The sequence below is a fragment of the Pelophylax lessonae genome (assembly GCF_965119305.1).
Source record: "Pelophylax lessonae genome assembly, chromosome: 4".
Lineage (NCBI taxonomy): Eukaryota > Metazoa > Chordata > Amphibia > Anura > Ranidae > Pelophylax > Pelophylax lessonae.
Genome location: NC_138771.1, coordinates 570,374,791 through 570,394,275, shown reverse-complemented (window position 1 = coordinate 570,394,275; position 19,485 = coordinate 570,374,791). Strand labels below are relative to the sequence as shown.

Below are 19,485 nucleotides of genomic sequence, written 5' to 3'. Positions count from 1 at the left end.
GGTCTTGGTCCCAGTGTTGGCCTTGCTTTGGCAGAATGGGATCGCGGTACTAGGTTACCTGGACGATCTGCTGCTACGTGCAGTCTTCTTCGGCTCTAGAAGTCGAGTTGGACATTACTGTATGACTTCTGCAGGAGTTCAGATAGGCACTGAATTTTAAAAAATCAGCTTTCACTCCATCCAGCAAGCAGGACTATTTGGGTCTGACGCTGGATTCAGCGTCGGCTCGGGTGTTTCTTCCACAGATGAAACGTCTGAAGTTGCAGGCTGCGATTCGGCTCCTTTTGTCCAGCCGTCGGTCGTCGCTCAGCACATGCATGCAAGTGCTGGGTCTGATGGTCTTCACCTTCAAAGCGGTTCCGTTTGCGAAGAGAGATTCTGGCTAAATGGAACAAAAGATCCACTGTCTTTGGACGATCTGATCATATTGAGTCAGGGTATGAGAGGGTCTCTGATATGGTGGCTCTGCTCTTCGGCGCTTCGCCTGGGAAAATACTTTCTTCCCCTGTATTGGACAGTGATTTCCACAGATGCCAGTCTGTCCGGAAGGGGGGGGGGTGTCTTGGCTCAAGTTGTTTGGACTCGAGGAGTCCAGTCTGCCTATCCACATACTGGAGATTCGGGCGATCAGACTTTGTCTCAATGAATGGATCATCTGCAGGGACGCCCAGTGATTATTTAATTGGACAATACTACGGCGGTGGCATATGTCAATCATCAAGGGGGCACAAGGAGTGCCCTGGCAGCCTGGGAAGTAGCCGGCATTCTCAAGTGGGCGGAACTATGTTCCGGCCCTCTCTGCTGTACACATTCTGGGGGTAGAGAATTGGCAAGTGGATTATCTCAGTTGGATCAAGGGGAATGGTCTCTTCATCCAGGGGTGTTTCATCAGCTGTGTCTCCGGTGGGAGACCCCCAATGTGGACCCGTTGTCCTTCCGTCTCAACAGGAAGTCCTTGGTTCACACTTTTGTGTCGGGAGTTCCCCATCTGGCTCCTTCGTTGCGATCCCTGGTACCTCCTGTGGGATCTCCATTTGGTACGGTCGGTACTTCAAAAGCCTCCTTTTGAAAATATTTGTGAACTTTCTTTACTCACTCTGTCGCAGAAGGTGGCCTTTTTGGTTGCTATTACTTCTGTGCGTAGGGTGTTTAAGTTGGCTGTGTTGTCCTGTCGGTCATCTTACCTGGTGGTTCAAAGGGACAAAGTGGTGTTACGACCCTGTCAGGCATTCCTTCCTAAGATTGTCTCTGGGTTCCATTTGAATGAAGACATTGTGTTGCCGTCCTTATGTCCTAAGCCGAAACATCCTAAAGAAATTGCTCTACATTCCTTGGACGTAGTCAGGGCTATTCGGGTGTACCTGGCAGCGACTTGAGTCGATTCGTGAATCTGACTCATTGTTCTTACGGATGGATCTCGTAAGGGGAAGGCAGCACTGCGTTCCTTTAGCTGACAATTGGGTGATCATGAGAAACTGTACCTAAATAAATAAAATTGCCCCCCCCCCCCCCCCCCACCACCAATGGCTTTCATTTATTTTTGCGTTCAAAACCAAGATTGACCGACAATTTTGGGAAAAAGGCTATTTTTTTTTTTTTTCTTTTCTGCTCTCAAACACATCCACTAAAAAATCAAATTTCTTCATCAGTTTAGGCCAATATGTATTCTGCTACATATTTTTGGTACAAAATAAAAAAACAAAGCGTATATGGATTGGTTTGCACAAAAGTTATAGCGACCACAAACTAAGGGATATTTATTTATTTTTATTTTTTTACAGTGAATGGCAACGATCAGCGACTTAAAGCGGGACTGCGCTATTGCGACGGACAAATCTGACGCCTGACACTTTTTTGGGGCCAGTGACATTACAGTGATCTGTTCTTTAACATATGCACTGTCACTACTAATGACACTGGCAGGGAAGGGGCAATAGGGCCGATCACAGGGTTAAATGTGTGCTTAGCTAATGTTTCATTGTAGTGGGTTTAGTGTGTAGTGATTTTACTAGTGGAAGTAATGGATCAGTGTTTCTGCTGTACAGAAACACAGGATCCGTGTCTTCTGTACTAACAGAATGACAATCTGCCTTATTTACGTAGGCAGACTGGCATTCTGTCAGTGTAGCGAGCGATCAGAGGGTCGTGGCGAACATTGGGCCTCCTGTGAAAAAACACAGTGGGAGTTAGCTACCGCCGGCACACAGTTGTGCCCAAAACGCAGAAGTGCAGAATCACGTATGTATACGTGATCCTGCACTGTGTGGCCACTCTGTAGAAGCTAATCGGCTATGGGGCGGTTAAGCACCATTTTTACATTGTGTACAGATGAAAGGTGTACTTCCATTCAAGTCAAATGGTCGTTGCCAGTTGTCCTCTTCTTGTATTTTAAGTTTACTGGTAGCATTTTTTTAGTGGGGCACCGAAATTAAAATTCTGGACCAAAACCAAAAATTCAGGATTCACATGGCCAAAGACCGAAACCGAAATGGGAAGTTTTTGAAAAAATAAATATATACATACAGTATCTCACAAAAGTGAGTACACTCCTCCCATATTTGTAAATATTTTATTATGTTTTCATGTGACAACACTGAAGAAATGAGACTTTGCTACAATGTAAAGTAGTGAGTGTACAGCTTGTATGACAGTGTAAGGCTCGGTTCACATATATGCGATGCGGGAAGGCTGCGAATTCGCAGCCTTTTCCCGCATCGCACACGCACCCCCGGCAGTTCACACTGCCATATGCGATACGCTGGGGGTGTCAATGTAATCTTAACGACACCCCCAGTTTGATCGCATATCGCAGTGCGATCGTGCAGTTCGCACAGGATCGGATCGCACAAGTGTGAACCGCTGTGCGATCCGATCCTGATGCGGCAGCAAAAATGCCTCCTGTGCGTGTTTGCTGCGGGTGCAATGTGAATTTAGCCATACAAACTGTATGGCTAAACTCGCACCGCACAGCTGATCGCATGTAATGTCGGAGCAGTGCGCTCCGACATTACATGCGAACCCCGCACACGCAGAAGTGTGAACCGGGGCTCAAATTGCTGTCCCCTCAAAATAACTCAACACACAGCCATTAATGTCTAAACCGCTGGCAACAAAAGTGAGTACACCCCTAAGTGGGAATGTCCAAATTGGGCCCAATTAACCATTTTCCCTCTCCGCTGTCACATGACTCGTTAGTGTTACCAGGTCTCAGGTGTGAATGGGGAGCAGGTGTGTGGTAAATTTGGTGCTATTGCTCTCACTCTCTCTCATACTGGTCACTGGAAGATCAATATGGCACCTCATGGCAAAGAACTCTCTGAGGATATGAAAAAAGAATTGTTGCTCTACACAAAGATGGCCTACTGAAAATCGCACACGTTTTTCAGTGGCCATTAGCGACACCTTTTTTTTTTTTTCTCTGTTGGTGAAATGCCGATAATTTTACCTATAATCCTATTTTCGGTGGACAATAGAATTTGTTTTTTTTTTTTTGTTTTTTAATATATGAACTGTGACACTTGTTCTAATAGCTTAATCCTTCAGAATTGGTTATTTCTGTAAACAAAACAGCCTTATATAATACAAAGTCTATATGCCTTTAAATGTGTTAGATCTTTAATACTTGTCAGTAAACGAATCTATCTTTTTTTCAATTACAGGCACCAGTGTTAAGAAGCATGTCTTTGGATTTCAAAGAGCGAGACACGTGCCCTGTATTGGAGAAGGAAAAAAGTCCACCTCCGCGGCCTCTCAGTCCAAAGTCACCAGTTCCCTGTTTTCCAAACCCACGGCAGTTTCAGGACTTATTGCGGGACAGCATACCCTCTAATAAAGCACCATCGGGAAGAGGTCGTCGAGGGAGACGAGGGCGGCGTGGGCGGGCTCCCTGCTCCACTTCCAACAGAAGTGCTGATCTGCTCCGCTTACTGGCAAGGGAAGCCCCAGTACCTCCAAGGCGCAATGGTGAACGTGGCCGTTCTGGCTCTCGGAGAGGGAGACTGAAGAGACTGGCAGACTCTATCCTAAGAAGAGACTTCTTGGAGCATCAGGAAAGGCTCTCCCAGCGGTATGAGACCGAGCGCTCCCAGTTAAGAAGGTTTAGTGAGAGCAGTGAGGAGGAGGAGGATGAAGATGACGAAGAGAATCGCAGTTTGCGTTCAGAGTCGCCACCTATTCTCACCAAACCAACGCTCAAACGTAAGGTAAGGTGAAAACCTCGGCAACTGCGTCATGTAAAATTCTGTTGCCTATACAGTGGAGGACCCTGTGTAGTGAAGTATGGGTTCAGTAATAATTCACTAGGTCATTCCTTAGTCACCTGGCAGTCCTCATTTGTCTAGCCCATAAGGGGAAATACGTGACACGAGCATTAGTATGGTAGATGGTGGCAGCCTTTTGCTCCTTAGATAGGCCTGAGCACTGTTGGCCCAACTGTGTCTGAAAAGCCACTAACTACTTTCCTATATCCATAAAAATAAGAACACCTATTGACAATATGGTGAAGCTGTAAAACTGAGCCTCAGTCTAACAGTTATATACACAGATGTGATGTATATATGGAGCTAGTTTACCTTCGAAAGGATTTGTATTTGCTCATTCATTCCTGACATTTACTGAGCTCTGTCACACAGCACAGCTCTTTTTGCCAGAGGAGGAGAGACCTGATTTTCCTCTGCTGCAGTTATAACATTTAGGGCTAATTCACACTATGTGTGATGAGACCTTTTACTGCATTATAAAACGTCCCTCACCGAAAGGACACGTGTCAGATTCACACTGCAACAAAATGCAGACATATGCTGCATTTTAGCGCATCGCGCTGCTCTACAGTGCCCTTAATGAGCTGTATGTTTTCTACATTTCAAACGAGTTTATGCAAAAAAGGAGCCATGCGATGCATTGTATTGTGCACCACACTGCCCACCCTACTGCAGCTGGCAATGGCAGCTGTCCGGTATAGTGTAAACTAAGGTCTTGTCCAGCCTGTGACTGGACAGTAAAAGGAGAAGTTAGCAGAATGATTGTCATCTTTGTCACTCTGCTCTCTATCAGCTTGCTTCTTGTTGGCATATAAGCACTGCAGCACAACTGACTGGTTCCTTGTGCTGCCTTTCCTTTCTCCAATCTGAACTCTATTGTACTGGGATTGCAAGAGCCCAATAAGCCAAATTTGAGGGCATTTCACTGCTTGTCTTTAAAATGCATTTATTAAAGCATATCTAAATCCAGGAACAAAACTTGATATTGTTGCACCTTATTAGTCCTTGGATGTGGTGATCGTCTTTTTTTTCCCATCCTTTATTTTCACCTGCCATTAACTCACGTCCTTTTTTACGGTGACAATTGTATCTTGCTATATTGTCATCCCCTGCCCCCCCCAAGACAGGCAGTGTGTTAAGACTGCATAACCCCTCCAAGAGGAGGAGGTTTTTTGTAGTCCACAGAGAGAGCAGGGGAACATCGCTAATAGTGAACTGTGCAGAGGCACAGTACAGGATGTTATCCGCTCTCAAGATTTCTGAAAATTGTCAGCTGTAAAGCTGATCCCATAATTTGAGTACTTTAAGTCATTGACCTAGGACAAGTATGTAGATCAGTTCTGAATCTTTCTCTAACCTTGGTCTGGGCCATCGACTAAAGCAAGCCAGGCAGCTAGACAGAAACCACATGAAAATACTCCCTTGTGGTTCAATCCAACCCTCCCTGAAATTGTCTATTTCGGATCCGACTGTCTGGGCATCCAGGGGCATCAGGATGCTTGGCCATGTATGTCCTGATAGTAAGCTCTTTTGACAATTTGAAAGCATGGTTTAATCTCCATAATTCTTTATTATTTAGGTACCTGCAGCTCCGCCATGCTTATTCTGCTCAATTTGGCACATCACCAGTTGACCTGTACACTTCAAACATTGAAAATGTGTTAAGGAGTTAAAAAGTGACTTGAGTAGAAGTACTAAAGTATTCAACATTTTTTGTACTTAAGTATTGCAAGTAGTTTTTTAAAAAAAATTGCTACTCAAGTACTGAAAGTAAAAGTACAAGTACTGTGTTATGTAGGTATTAAAGAAAGAAGTCAAAAGTTTGAACATCATATTGCCTTTTATTATTTCAAATGCAGCTTTTATTTATACATACAGTAGCATTTATTTTCGTATGCGCTTATAATACACATGTTTTGAGCTTCATGAAACCTGCCATCTACTGTTCTGGCAGTGGTAATTTTTATAATTGTAACGAGTAACTATGCAGCACAAAAAAAAATATCAGAGTAGAAGTATTGAAATCATTGAAAAAATGTAGTGAAGTAAAAGTGGAAGTAGGAGAAAAATTCTACTCTAGGAAAGTACAGATACCGCCTTTCGGTACTTAAGTACAGTAGTGAAGTAGTTCTACTTAGTTACTATACATCTCTGGTCCTTAGTGAATGCGGTACTACCGTTACATAAAGCCACATACCTCTCCCGTGGATGCCCTAAATTTTCCAAAGTCTGGGATATCTGGCTTGAATCCCCCTCGACATCATCTGCCTAAGATATTTAGCCCATTTGGAAATTAGTATTTATTGACTTATGCTCTATGGAAGTGTACTGTAACTATGCATCCAGTAGCTCAAAGGTGCATATAATCCTACCTAATGAGATGAACAGTACCCAAAGTTACTCTCCTTCCTAATCCTGTATTTGGAGCCGAGCAGCTGCTTTCTTAGTTGTGGAATTGTATGTTTTTTTTGTTTTTTTTTTTTCTTAGAGCCCGGTTAACACTTGGGCGAGGACTCTAAGGCGCTCCGACTTTGAAGCCACCCGTGCAGCACGACTTCATCACGGCTTGCAAACGATTTCTCTAAAAGAAGTCAATGCAAGCCACTCCCAAGTAGTGCAGGAACCTTTTTCTAAGTCGGAGCGACTTGAGTCGCTCTGATTAGAACGGTTCCATTGCACAGAATGGAGCGCGACTTGTCAGTTGACCTAGTCACCGGACAAGTCGTGGCAGTGTGAACCGGGTCTTATTGTAGTGTTTATTTTGAGCTGGGTATGCTCAAGGCTCTGCTGTTTATTTTTTTGCAAAGCTAATAAAAATTATTTATAAAATAAAAAAAGAAACCGCATGAAGAAGGGTTCAAGGAAATCTTGGTCCCAAAAATGATGCTGCTTACAAAGACCCACGTGGTTTGTTTTTATGAGAAAGAAAAAAAATACGTAATATCAAAAATCACAAAAATAAGAACTAGCTAGGGTTTTCAGGATGACTTCTTGGAGGGGGGGATACTTGTCAATGGAAACATTTTTAGGCTCCATGCACACTAGCTTAAAATGCTAGTGCTCTTGGCAGAAAAAAAACCCTAATTGTAAGGTGTGTTTTGTACTACTGTTAAGGAGCGTTGCGTTTAGAATTTTGCTGTCAAAACACAAAACATAAGGTTTTTTTTTTGTTTTTGTTTTTTTTCTGCCTCTGAACACTGAGCTTAGACTAACTAATGTGATAGACACACAGGAAAACATTAGTTGCTTCTGCAAGCAACATGCTAAACTCCCCTAAGAGCTGCATTCTTTTAAGCCCAGCGTGCATGGGGTCTAAAAAAAAATAGGTTGGGTGCGATCTGCTTGCTTTGACAGAGCAGCCCTTTTCATTCATCCCTTTTTCGTAAATGATTCCTAGTATGTGCTGTTGGTATGGGCTGTCCTGCTTCAAGCCTACAGATGTCACTGGTGACTTTACAGAAGGCTCCCTGTTTACATGAGTAGTTATGTAAAGCCCCGTACACACACACAGATCGTCGTCATACAAATGTTCGTCTTTTCTCCCGGGGATGTCGATGTCTGTTGAAAAGTGCAAGGACAGCACAAGAATTTTGTCCGCAGACTTCAGCTGACTGCAGAAGTGATGTCATGTAATGGTTAACTTTCCCTGTGTTTTTTTTATTTTCTGAGCATGCCCAGTCTTGCAAATCTGCGGTCTGTCGGCTGATTTCTGTACTGACAGGCGAACAATCGTCCGTTCTGGTGTCTGCAGACAAAAATTTTCATGTTTGCAAGAAAGACTTGTCCGCGGATTGTGTGCAGACAGCTGTCGGAGGCACCATACTAACACGCATACAATCGGCAGATCTTTCGTCCGCCGACGTTTGTATGACGACGATCTGCGTGTGTGTACGGGGCTTAAGAGTGATTGAACATTCTGTGCATTGTCCTTAGTTCTCAGCTCAATGTACTCTTCTGCATGCTATGGAGAAATAATGCCAAGTAATGCTAACGTTCAAAACAAATATGCAGCCTATTTGACAGTGGGAACTTTCATTTTATTTGCTGGTGACATGTTGGAGTCAGTTTACTAAACTAGTCACTCAATCATGTACATGAAAACATTTTTTATTCTAATCATCTCTGAACACAACTTTACCATATAAACGAAGTTCAGTGAACATTTACTTTTAAAAATTTCAGGCAAAACCCAAAAATCTAACGCTAAATCTACTCTCAGCCACACTTAAGGCTCCAGTCACATATAGGCATATCGGATCGAGGACAGAATTGCTGCGATTCTGCCTGCGCTCCCGAAAATTATTGCAAATTGGGGGATGCCCTTGTGATTCCCGTGACTTGCATGGGCACCCCAAATGCGGGGAGATGTTGCCCAGTGAATCGCGGTAAAATCACGCAAACAGAATTGCAGGACGCCTGTGGCCCAAAAAAAGTACTATAACTTTTTAGGCAGCCGGCATCTCGCAAATCTGTTTGCATGATTTTACCGCGATTCGTCAGGCGATAATCGCAGCAAAATCGCGACGCGTTTGTGGTGCCATTGCAAGTCACGGGAATCGCACGGGCGTCCTGCAGTTTGCAATGATTCGGGATTGCGGGCAGAATCATAGCGATTCTCCCCACGATCCGATACACCTACATGTGAATGGAGCATTAAAGCTACTCTATCGGTATACATACCTTTTCTGCATCTCATCCAGTCTGGTCTCCAACGGCGGCTGCTGTGTAGAGAGAGGTAGCTGATAACGGCTGGGAAGTGGCGCCATCCATAGACCTACTTTGGGTCTTCCATTGTCAGCTGCATCTCTCTTACACTGCACTCAGTGTGGGTACAGACCGAATGGCTGTAGAATAGGTAAGTGCATCGATTTCTATTTTTTTTTTTTTCTTTACTGGGCTAGATTGATTAGGCTTAGAATGTGGCAGAGTGTAGGTTTAGCATTCAATGTTTTGTTTGGCTAAACTTCCACTTTAACTTTCACTTCTAGTAAATCAAACCCATTGAGTAACCAGAGCAGATTTGAAACTTGACCCTGTGTAGACCAATGACTTGGGGGGGTAAAAATGTCCGCTTATTAAAGTCTTCCCTCAGGCCATACATGCATATTTGTCAGCTTATCAGTGGGGTTTACCACCTTGCAGCCAGATATGTATTCAGTTGTCATCACTGTTCTGTGCTGGGAGCACACTTAATAGAAATAGGGTTGTACAATTTTGTTTTTCCCCACTGTATATAGAAAAAAGAAAAAAACTATTAGATGGGCACCTTAAAGACCACAACATACAGGGGTATACAATGTACAGTTAACAGCAAACGCACACATCAGAAGTTGAACTGGAGGGACTAGTCTTTTTTTTTCCAACTTCACTAACTTATGTAACTATATAACATTAACCAGTTCAGGTCTGCCCTATAGCAGTTTTTATACTACTCTCCCGGGTAGGCCACGCGTACCAGCAGCTCGCTCCCGCTGTGATTACACACAGCGGGAGTCCAGCGTTGGGTACTGCGGACTCTATCCACCGGCAACCACTGATGATCGAGGGGAGAGGCAGAAAAGCAGTCTGTCTTTGTAAACAAGGCAGATCGCCATTCTTTCAGTAGGAAAGGCATGGATCCAGTGTTCCTGCAAAACAGAAACGTGGATCCATGCCTTCCATTAGTAAAAGCAACTCCCCCACAGGAAGAAAATACAGGCTAGGCACACATTTAACCCTTTGATCGCCCCTGATGTTAACCCCTTCCCAGTCAGCGTCCTAAGTACAGTGACCGTGCATATTTCTCTTGCTCTTTGACGGACACAGCTCCTGATCCTCTTAACCATTGGGTTATACTGCCCCCTACAGGAGTATGACAGTAGACAGAAAAAGTCTGGCTACGCCTATGGGCAGTCAGGAGTAAGGACCTAGTTCCTTGCTGGGATCTTTGGTCCTGGCAATTTTTTCTTTTTAGATAGAAATTTTTCTCCTGTTTTTTTCCTGTGACATTTACAATCAACTGCTGGGTTGGATAATCTAGATCTTTGGGTCACCCCAGTCTGGCCAGCGCACGCACACAGACCTCAGGTCGGCCGTGACATAGCCCCACCGGACGGGGGCTGGCCTGTGAGTCGAACGCCTCACGAGGTCACATGCAACTGGGTCTCAGCCCAAGTCGCAGCATTCCTCCTGGCCGACACCCCCCCCCCCCCCCCCCCATTCTGAGGGCGATGGGTTCTGTCTGGAGCCGTGCCGGCCTGGTTCCTGGTATGGGAGTAGCTGCCCCCCACTGGAGGGTTTTGGGGTGGACTTGGGTCCCTCCTTGGGACGGTCTGACACCCTCCGATTCCCCTCCCTCCCGTCAGGCACCCCCCTTCATCTGTCCCCCCATCCTATATCCCCCCTCCACTTGGGCTGAGGCTGTGTGGGTAAACTGGCCACTTCCTGGGGTTGGGGCTGGGCGCTATGCTGGGAATGGGTGGGGGGGGGGTGCTTCCGGTGACCGGATGATCGGCTTTGAGGGGAGGGGTTGTACCTGGTGGGGGCTCCTGCCTGGGCCTGCCCTTAAGGCCTAGGGATTCCTCCTGGGTCCGCCTGGTGCTGTGCAGGGCAGCCATTTACTTGTAGCCTGTGTACTTCAATGCACGGCTGCCATGTTTGTGTTGTCCAGCTGCCATTTTGCGGTGGTTTGCCATTGAAAATAGCGGCGGCCATGATAGTGGAGCCCTCTGGGTTGGCGATTGCGGCGGTGGGAGCCCCTACTCATCCCCTGGTGCTGACTCCTGGATCCTTTTCTTTTGCCGCTCGTGCAGTGCAGATACTCCTGGTGGCTGCGGGTGCCTGGTTTCTGCGGGGTGGTGGGGTCTTCGCCCTCTCTGCTGAGGATTCATTGGTGCTCTGTGACTGGCAACTGGGTGGTCTGCCAGAGCGGTGGAGGTTGTCCCTTAGCAGTGTTACTTTTTTTTTTTGTGGGGTCCCCCTGGTGACTGATGGAGTCTTTGGAGCACATCTCCCCACCTGATACCCTCTCTGGGGATCAATTGATCGATGCTCTGACAGCGATCCTGGAGTCCCTTGTGCCCCCCCCCCCTGCCTTTGCTGAGCTGGCAGGCTAGCTGATCCTGGGGCTGAAGTTTCTGTGATGCCTCTTTGGATGTGGCTCCCCTAATGGCTCGGCTCTCTGTTTCGGCAGTGGTCCTTCGGCGTGTCTTTTGGCTCAAATGCTGGTCTGCGGACTAGACTTCTAACAAGGCCTTGACTGATCTTTCCTTTCGAGGAGATTGCCTTTTTGGTGCTACCCTGGATGACCTCATTGAAGGTCTCACAGGGGGAGAGAGTACCCTTCTTCCGCAGGCTACTGAGGTCAAGGACCCTCGTTGTAGACGTGGGCCCTTCTCGGGCTCATAGAAAGTTTTGTCCCTCAGGGTCGACTGACAAGGGATTTGAGTCTTTCGGGGGCTCCTCTGGAGGATCCAAGTGAACTTGGTCTAGCAAGTCAAGTGCGGGCTCCTCTAGACCCGCGGACAAGGCCCCCTGCAGCAGGAAGGTGCACTCTCATCCGTATCTGGGGTGGGGGGGGTGTCTTAGCTGATTCCCGGACCCGTGGACTTCCCTGGTACGAGCAGAAGTGGGTCTATGAGGTTATTTGGTCAGGTTTCAAGTTCGAGTTTCTTTCTTACCCTCCGGTAAGGTTCTTCCTTCTGACGTGCGACTGTCCCTGGACCGCTTACAGGCTCTTTTCTTTACGGGTGATATTCCCAGTTCTGACTTCCGAATGTTTTCAGGGGTTTTAATCAAACCTGTTTACAGTCCCCAGGAAGGAAGGCAGTTGCGTCCAATTCTGGACCTTAAGGCGCTGAACTGATTTGTGCGGGTGCAGAAGTTCAAAATGGAGTCCGTTCGCACAGTGGTGGCATCCCTGCATCAGGGGTATTTTCTTGCCTTCGACCTCAAGGACGCTTACCTTCACATTCCAATATAATATGTGTCTGTCTTCAGCGCTCCCTCGTGGGAGAGGAGCATTATCAGTTTGTGGTGTTACTTTTTGAACTCGCCTCTGCTACTCCGGTCTTCATGAAAGTGTTTGCCCAGGTGCTTGCATTGTTATGCCAATGGAGGATTGCGGTACTGGGCTCCTTGGACTTCGTCCTTCTGTGAGTGGAGTCTCCTCCTGCTCTGGTGGAAAACCTGGCAATCACCATATGAGCCTGAGGGAGTTTGGCTGAATTCTCAGAAATCTGTTCTGTTTCCGTCCACAAAGCTGGACTATTTGGGTCTGACTCTGCACTCAGCCTTAGCCAGAGTGCTCCTTCCTCTGGACAAATTCCAGAAACTATAGGCTGCAATTCATCTCATGCTGTCCAGCATATTGTCATTCCTCTGGACTTGGGTGCGGGGCCTAATGGTGTATACCTTTGCGGCACAGTTCTATACGAGGTCTCTGCAAGGGAGATTCTGGCCAAATGGGACAGGAGTCCGCAGTCTCTGGTTCCTCCCCTTTTATTGGACAGTGGTCACCAAGGATGCAAGCCTGTCCGGTTGGGGAGGCGTCCTCGGCAAATATTCTGCTCGGGGGATCTGGACACGGTAAGGGTCCAGACTTCTGATCATACTGATCAATGTTTTGGAACTCTGAGCAATCAGACTGTGCCTGGAACATTGGACGGATCATCTTTAGGGATGTCCAGTGAGTATTCAAACGAATAGTGCCACGGGCGTGGCTTATGTCAGTCACCAGGGGGGCACAAGAAGTGTCCTAGCGGCTCTGGAGGTAGCTGGCATTCTAAGATGGGCAGAACGGTTCGGGGGGGGGGGGGAGGTGGTATATAGCAGAAAAGGAAAAAATATTGTTTGTTCCAGAATTGTTGCTCTTTTTTTTTTTTTTTTTTTTTTTTTAGAGCAAAAAAAAAAAAAAAGAAATCGCAGGTGATCAAATACCACCAAAAGAAAAAGCTCTATTTGTGGGAAACAACGTACCTAAATTTTTTTTTAGGGTACAGCGTCGCACGACCACGCAATTTTCAGTTAAAGTAACGCAGTGCCGAAACACAAAAATGGCCTGGTCATTAAGGGGGAAAATCTTCAGTTCCAGAAGTGGTTAATGACCAAATTTTGATCATTAAATCGTTCAATGGACATAAATGAATCAGTTTTTCATTCATTTTATCACATATGCCTAGTGCAAACAGTTCGGGCAAGAAACACATTAACCACTTCTGGACCGGAAGGTTTCCCTCCTAATGACCAGGCTATTTTTTGCGATACGGCACTGCGTTATTTTAACTGACAACTGCGCAGTTGTTCGGCGCTGTACCCAAATAAAATTGATGTCCTTTTTTTTCCCAAAAATAGAGCTTTCTTTTGGTGGTATTTGATCACCTCTACGATTTTTTTTTTTATTTATTTATTTTATTTTTTGCACTATAAACAAAAAAAGACCGACAATTCGAAAAAAAAATATATAAATATTTTTTAATTTCTGCTATGATTCCCAATAAAAAAAATGTAAAATCAAATTTTTTCATTATTTTAGGCAAATTTGTATTTGCCTCTACAAACCAGGGGAAAGATTTGTCATTTTTATTTATTTTAATTTTTTACTAATGGCGACGATCAGCCATTTTTAGCGGGACTGCTACATTGCAGCAAACAAATTGGACACCTAACTGACATTTTTGACACTTTGCGGGTTTACCAGTGAAATTACTACAGTAATCCGTGCTAAAAATATGCACTGTTACTGTACTAATGACACTGGCATGGAAGGGGTTAACACCAGGGGTCGATCAAAGGGTTAAATGTGTCCCTAGGGGATGCTTTTTAATGGGGGGGGGGCGGATGTATTTACTGAATGAACACAGACTTGTGTTCCTAAATAAGAGGAACTCAGGATCCTTGTGTTCATTACTGACAGAGCAGCGGTCTGCCGTGTTAAGAACGGCAGACCGTTGTTCTATCTCCACGGGGAGCGATTGCGGGTGCCCGGCGTCAATCGCGGCCACCAGCCTCCTTTGAGTGGCTCCCACTGTGGCATATGGATGCATGCGCCCCACTCTCGGTCCTGCGAAGCGACGTACGGTTACATCGTTTCGCGGGACAGAGCCAACCTGCCGCAGTATATGTACTGCTGGCGGTCTGCAAGTGGTTAACCCTTCAATTTATCGTTCATTCCTCAGACTTTTCCAAACTGTTCCTTTTGATTTTTCAGCTCTGAAAAGTTAAAACCAGTTTGTGATCATTAACTGGAGGAAAAACGAAGGAACAGACCAAATGACAGATTTTCAAATGATTTTTCAGCTAGTGTATGGCCAGCATTACACTTGCCTAACCCTACTCCAGAGAGATTTTAATGCACAGTCTTTTCTTGAAAGTCTTCCAAGGTGGGCTTGGCAAACATTTAACCAGTTCTGGAGGATTTACCTCCCTTCATGACTAGGCCATTTTTTTTTTTTTTTTGCACACTTCAACGGACAATAGCGCGTTCGTGCAACACTGTACCCAAATAGAGCTTTCTTTTGGTGGCGTTTGATCACCTCTGCGTTTTTTTTTTTTACGCTATAAAAAAACGTTCTACAATTTTTGAAGAAAAAAAAAGTTTAGCTTTTCTGCTTTATAACGCATCCAATAAAAAAATAAAATAAAACTAATTTCTTCATCAATTTAGGCCAATATGTATTCTGCTACATATTTTTGTTAAAAAAAAATATATAGGCTTATATTGATTGGTTTTCACCAGAGTTATAGCGTCTACAAACTATGGGATACGTTTATGGATTTTTTTTTTTTTTAATAGTTATGGTGGTGATCAGTGACTTAAAGCAGGACTGCGATATTGGGGCAGAGAAATCGGAATCCAACTGACACTTTTGACACATTTTTGAGAACCAGTGACACCAATACAGTGATTAGTGCTAAAAATATGCACTGTTACTGTATTAATGGCACTGGCTGGGAAGGGGTTAACACCATCAAAGGATAAACTGTGTGTGCCTAGCCAGTGTTTCATTGTAGTGGGGGAGGTGCTTTTACTAGTGGAAGGCATTGATCAGTGTTCCTAATTTACAGGCATACAGGATTCATGCCTTCTGAACTGACAGAACAGCAATCTACCTTGTCTGACATGCTGTTCTTTCTGTGTACCAAATGATTGGCGGGTCCCGGCGGTCTTCGAGTCCGTGGGACCTGCTGTGTAGATTTACAGCTAGAGCGAGCCACCAGCGGTGTGCATTCACGTCCACTACTTGGAAGAGCAGCGCATCCTCCCTGTAGCAGGAAAACTGCTATAGGGCGGTCGGAAAGTGGTTACTTGAAACAGTTGATGCCAGCAGTTGCCTGTCTCTAAAAAGAAGTGTACTTAAAGTTACACTTGTCTTCTAAAAATGCTTCTGGGTTTGTCCCTTTTTGTGTTTGTTTTTCCCTTATTCTGCAGGTTTCCCCTTATAGCTTACTGAAATCCACACTCTAAAAGGGAAAAAAAATGTTCTTTTACTACATTTAAAAGTATTCAAAATATTCCATATTGCGGTGTTTTTGACTTTTGCCTTTTCTTTTTCTAGAAGCCTGGACCACATAGAAGACGGCGTGTGCGGCGGCGTAAGCACCACCACAACAGCAGCGTAGTGACAGAAACCATATCTGAGACTACCCAGGTGTTGGATGAACCGTTTGATGATTCTGACTCTGAACGTCCAATGCCAAGACTGGAGCCAGAAGAGAAGGGAAATGACCGAGGCGGCCCATTCCCTCCAGGCTACTTCCCCTACCTCACCCCACACACTCTTCTGAGGCGCAACCGCCCTCTGGGCAAAAGGAGATCAATCAGTGAGCAACTGCAAGGTGAGACTATAGCACACTTTATAGTGTAAAACCGCATACATATTTCTTCTATTTATGTTGACGTTGTTGGTAATTGGTTAAATCCTAGAAGCTATGCAGCTAGTGTGTTCCATGAGTGTTAGATATTTTTTTTTTACCTTTTGAATTGTGAACAGAAACCTATCCCCTAGTCTCCCAGAGTGCTCTGGCTACATCCTGAATACAGCATTTGTTTATCTTTGCATTAAAGCCACACATAACCTTGTTTTTAATATTTTGTTTTGTCTTGCAGCAGCATCGGTGCAGCCACCTGTGGCAAATCTGCACCCTCCAGAGGATAAACCGGCTCTATCTGAGACCCCTGCTCCTCCACCTGTAAAGAAGAAAGGTTGGCCTAAAGGGAAGAGCAGAAAACCTCTTCATTGGAAGAAACGACCTGGACGTAAACCGGGCTTCAAGCTCAACCGGGATCCACCACCTGCCCCAGAGCCCACACATCATCCCCCTCCTGCCCGGCCAGGGCGCAAACCAAGGATACGTGATAGAGAGGAGGAGCCACCTGCAGAGGATAAAGTCCCTGAAACAAAGGAACAAGAGGAGGAAGAGACACAAACAGTGGTAGAAAAGACTAATGATGAAGAGGAGCCCGAAACTGTCATCACTGCTGTGCAACCAGCATCCCCTTCTGAGAGCAGCAGCAGTAGCAGCAGCAGTAGTGATGGTTCTTCCCGGGAAGTAGAACAGCATTCAGCGTCTCCAGAACAGCAAAGGGAGCCTGTAGAAGAGCCACAACCTGTCATCGAAGAACAAGAACCAGAAGAAGAGGAGGAGGAAGAAGAAAAAGTGCTGGAGGAAAAAGAAACCACAGCACCTGCATCCAATCACCAAGAAGATCATGATGCAGATGATGAAGATGACGGCGCAAAGGAGGCTGATGAAGGAGAAGAAACAGAACAGGGCCCTGTTCCTGAGAAGCTAGAACCACAGGAGCCTTGCGCTGGTAGCAGCAGTGAAGAGGAGGAGAAGGCAGAAGGGGAGCAGGAGCAAGAGGCAACAGAGGTGCCTGATCAACCCTCATGTCTAGAAGAGGAAGAGGAGAGTCCAGAAAAGGTGGATGAGGACCCCAAAGAGGAAGAAGAGGAGGAAGAGGAGGAGGAGGAGGAGGATGCTGAGGAGGAAATCCCCCACACTGAGTTAGACTTGGAGACTGTGCAAGCAGTGCAATCATTAACACAGGAAGAAGGCAGCGAGCGTGATGATGGCACATATGGGGATTGTGAGGATGAGACCTTGACAGCTTGTCAGACATTACAGAGTTTTACACAAGCAGAGGAGGACCCACAGTTGGGCTTGTCAGATGAATGCCATCCCTCTGCCCATGGTAGTCCGATATCTTCAGTTCATTCTCACCCCAGTCAGTCGGTGCGCTCAGCAAGCAGTCCCAGCGTGCCTCCAGCTCTGGAAAGTAACGGAACTGGAGCTTATCCACAAATTAGCCCTGATGCAGGATCTCTTTCTGCTCCATCTATGCAGAACCTGGAAACAACCAGCCCAATGATGGATGTGCCCTCTGTGTCAGACCATTCACAACAGGTTGTGGATAGTGGGTTCAGTGATTTGGGCAGTATTGAAAGCACGACCGAAAACTATGAAAATCCCAGCAGTTATGACTCCAGCATGGGAGGTGGCAGCATATCCTCCCAAAGCAGCTGTTCATATGCCAGTGGAGGAAATGCTAGTGGAGCTGGGGGGCTGCCCTCTTCTGCCAGCATGGCACAAAATGGGTGTGTTGTGAGCCAACAAATGGCTGGAATGGCAAGCATGCTGCAAACGACACAGGCTTGTAGCATTAAGTCACCACAGAATTGTGCCTCAGAACGCCCTCCTAGCAGCAGCAGCAGCAACAACCAGCCACCACCCCCTCCACCACCACCCCCGATGCCCCCTCAGCAGCCTCAACCTCCCCCACAACAGCAGCCCCCAATGTCACAGTGCAGTATGAACAACAGCTTCGGCCCCTCACCAATGATCATGGAGATACCAGACCAGAGTAATGGCAGCAATCTCAGCATCTACCCAGGGGATTTTGGGGCCGGTGGCTATTCTCAGCCCTCAGCCACTTTTAGCCTGGCAAAGTTGCAGCAGCTTACCAACACTATCATGGACACTCATCCTATGCCTTACAGCCATGCTCAGGCCGTCACCTCCTATGCAAACAGTGTGTCCCTTTCTAACCCAGGCCTGTCCCAGCTTACTTCTTCTCATCCACTGGCAGGGGCACCCCAAGCACAAGCCACCATGACCCCACCTCCTGCCATGAACCTACTCCAGTGCAACATGTCAACGGGCAACCTTGGCATTTCCCACAGCCAGCGTATTCAGAGTCAAATGCCTGTCAAGGGGCATATTTCAATCCGCTCCAAATCTGCACCACTGCCCGCTCCTCCATCCCCTCACCAGCAACAGTTGTACGGGCGCAGCACGCCAGGTATGCAGCCTACAACCCGGGCACTTACCGTCCAGCGAAGCATGAACATGGGTGTAAATCTTATGCCCACCGGACCGTACAATGTCAACACCATGAACCCACTCAATGCCATGGGAGGGTACCGCATGTCCCAGCCTATGGTCAACAGCTCCTATCATAGCAACCCAGCCTATATGAACCAGACAACACAATACCCCATGCAGGTTGGCATGGGCATGATGGGTGCCCAAGCCTATACCCAGCAACCTATGCAGCCGAATCCCCATGGAAATATGATGTACACACCACCTCCTCACCACTCCTATATGAATTCCCCTGCAGTCCCTAAACAAACTCTCAACTCCCCCTATATGAGGAGATGAGGGGGGCCCTAGTGCAACCTGTGCAAGTTGCTCAACTGCCCCTCATGTTCTCTTGCAGACTATAAATACGGCCTTTTATACTGACAGGACTTGTGTCCCCTCTACCTTATATCCCTTTGCTGTAGATTTAATATTATGTTTTTTATTGTTATTTTATTTCCCTTGCAAAAATATACTTTTGTGGGGTTATTCTGTTATTTTCTCTTCTGTAGAAAGTATTTTTCTCTTTTTTTTTTTTTTTTTTTTTCATCCTCTTACTCTTTCACTCTCCAGTTTATATAAAAGTGTCGGCGGATTTTTTATTTTTTTTTAAATTCTTTCCCATACTTTTTTTTTTCTTTTGGTATACAGAATGAAAAAACACACAAAAATGGCAGATACAAACGGTTAACGGTAAAAGTCGCACGGTCATAGGAAAAAAAGACAATTCTTGTTTTTAGAAATCAAGTTTAAAAGAAAAAAACTATTAAGAAAGACAAAAAAAATTGTAACCCTGTAGCCTTATTCCGCCATGTGCTTCTAAAAGAGCCATGGTGACTGTGTACTTTAACCGTGCGTCCACTGTTTATTTTTCTCATCGTTT

At 45.8% G+C, this 19,485-nt stretch overlaps 1 protein-coding gene across 4 annotated transcripts in view; it reads left to right on the top strand.

Annotated features, from left to right (window-relative positions):
- Window positions 1–19,224, top strand: part of KAT6A (lysine acetyltransferase 6A) — a 133,077-nt gene extending 113,853 nt beyond the window's left edge. For 2 of the 4 annotated variants that reach the window (XM_082253165.1, XM_082253162.1), the window contains exons 14-16: window positions 3,660–4,202; window positions 15,794–16,073; window positions 16,345–19,224. In XM_082253165.1, coding sequence (XP_082109291.1) covers window positions 3,660–4,202; window positions 15,794–16,073; window positions 16,345–18,902 — 3,381 coding nt within the window. In that variant the 3' untranslated portion in view covers window positions 18,903–19,224. The remainder of the gene's footprint in view (window positions 1–3,659; window positions 4,203–15,793; window positions 16,074–16,344) is intronic. The other 2 variants (XM_082253164.1, XM_082253163.1) reach the window with 2 other exon arrangements.
- The last annotated feature ends 261 nt before the right edge of the window (window positions 19,225–19,485 follow it).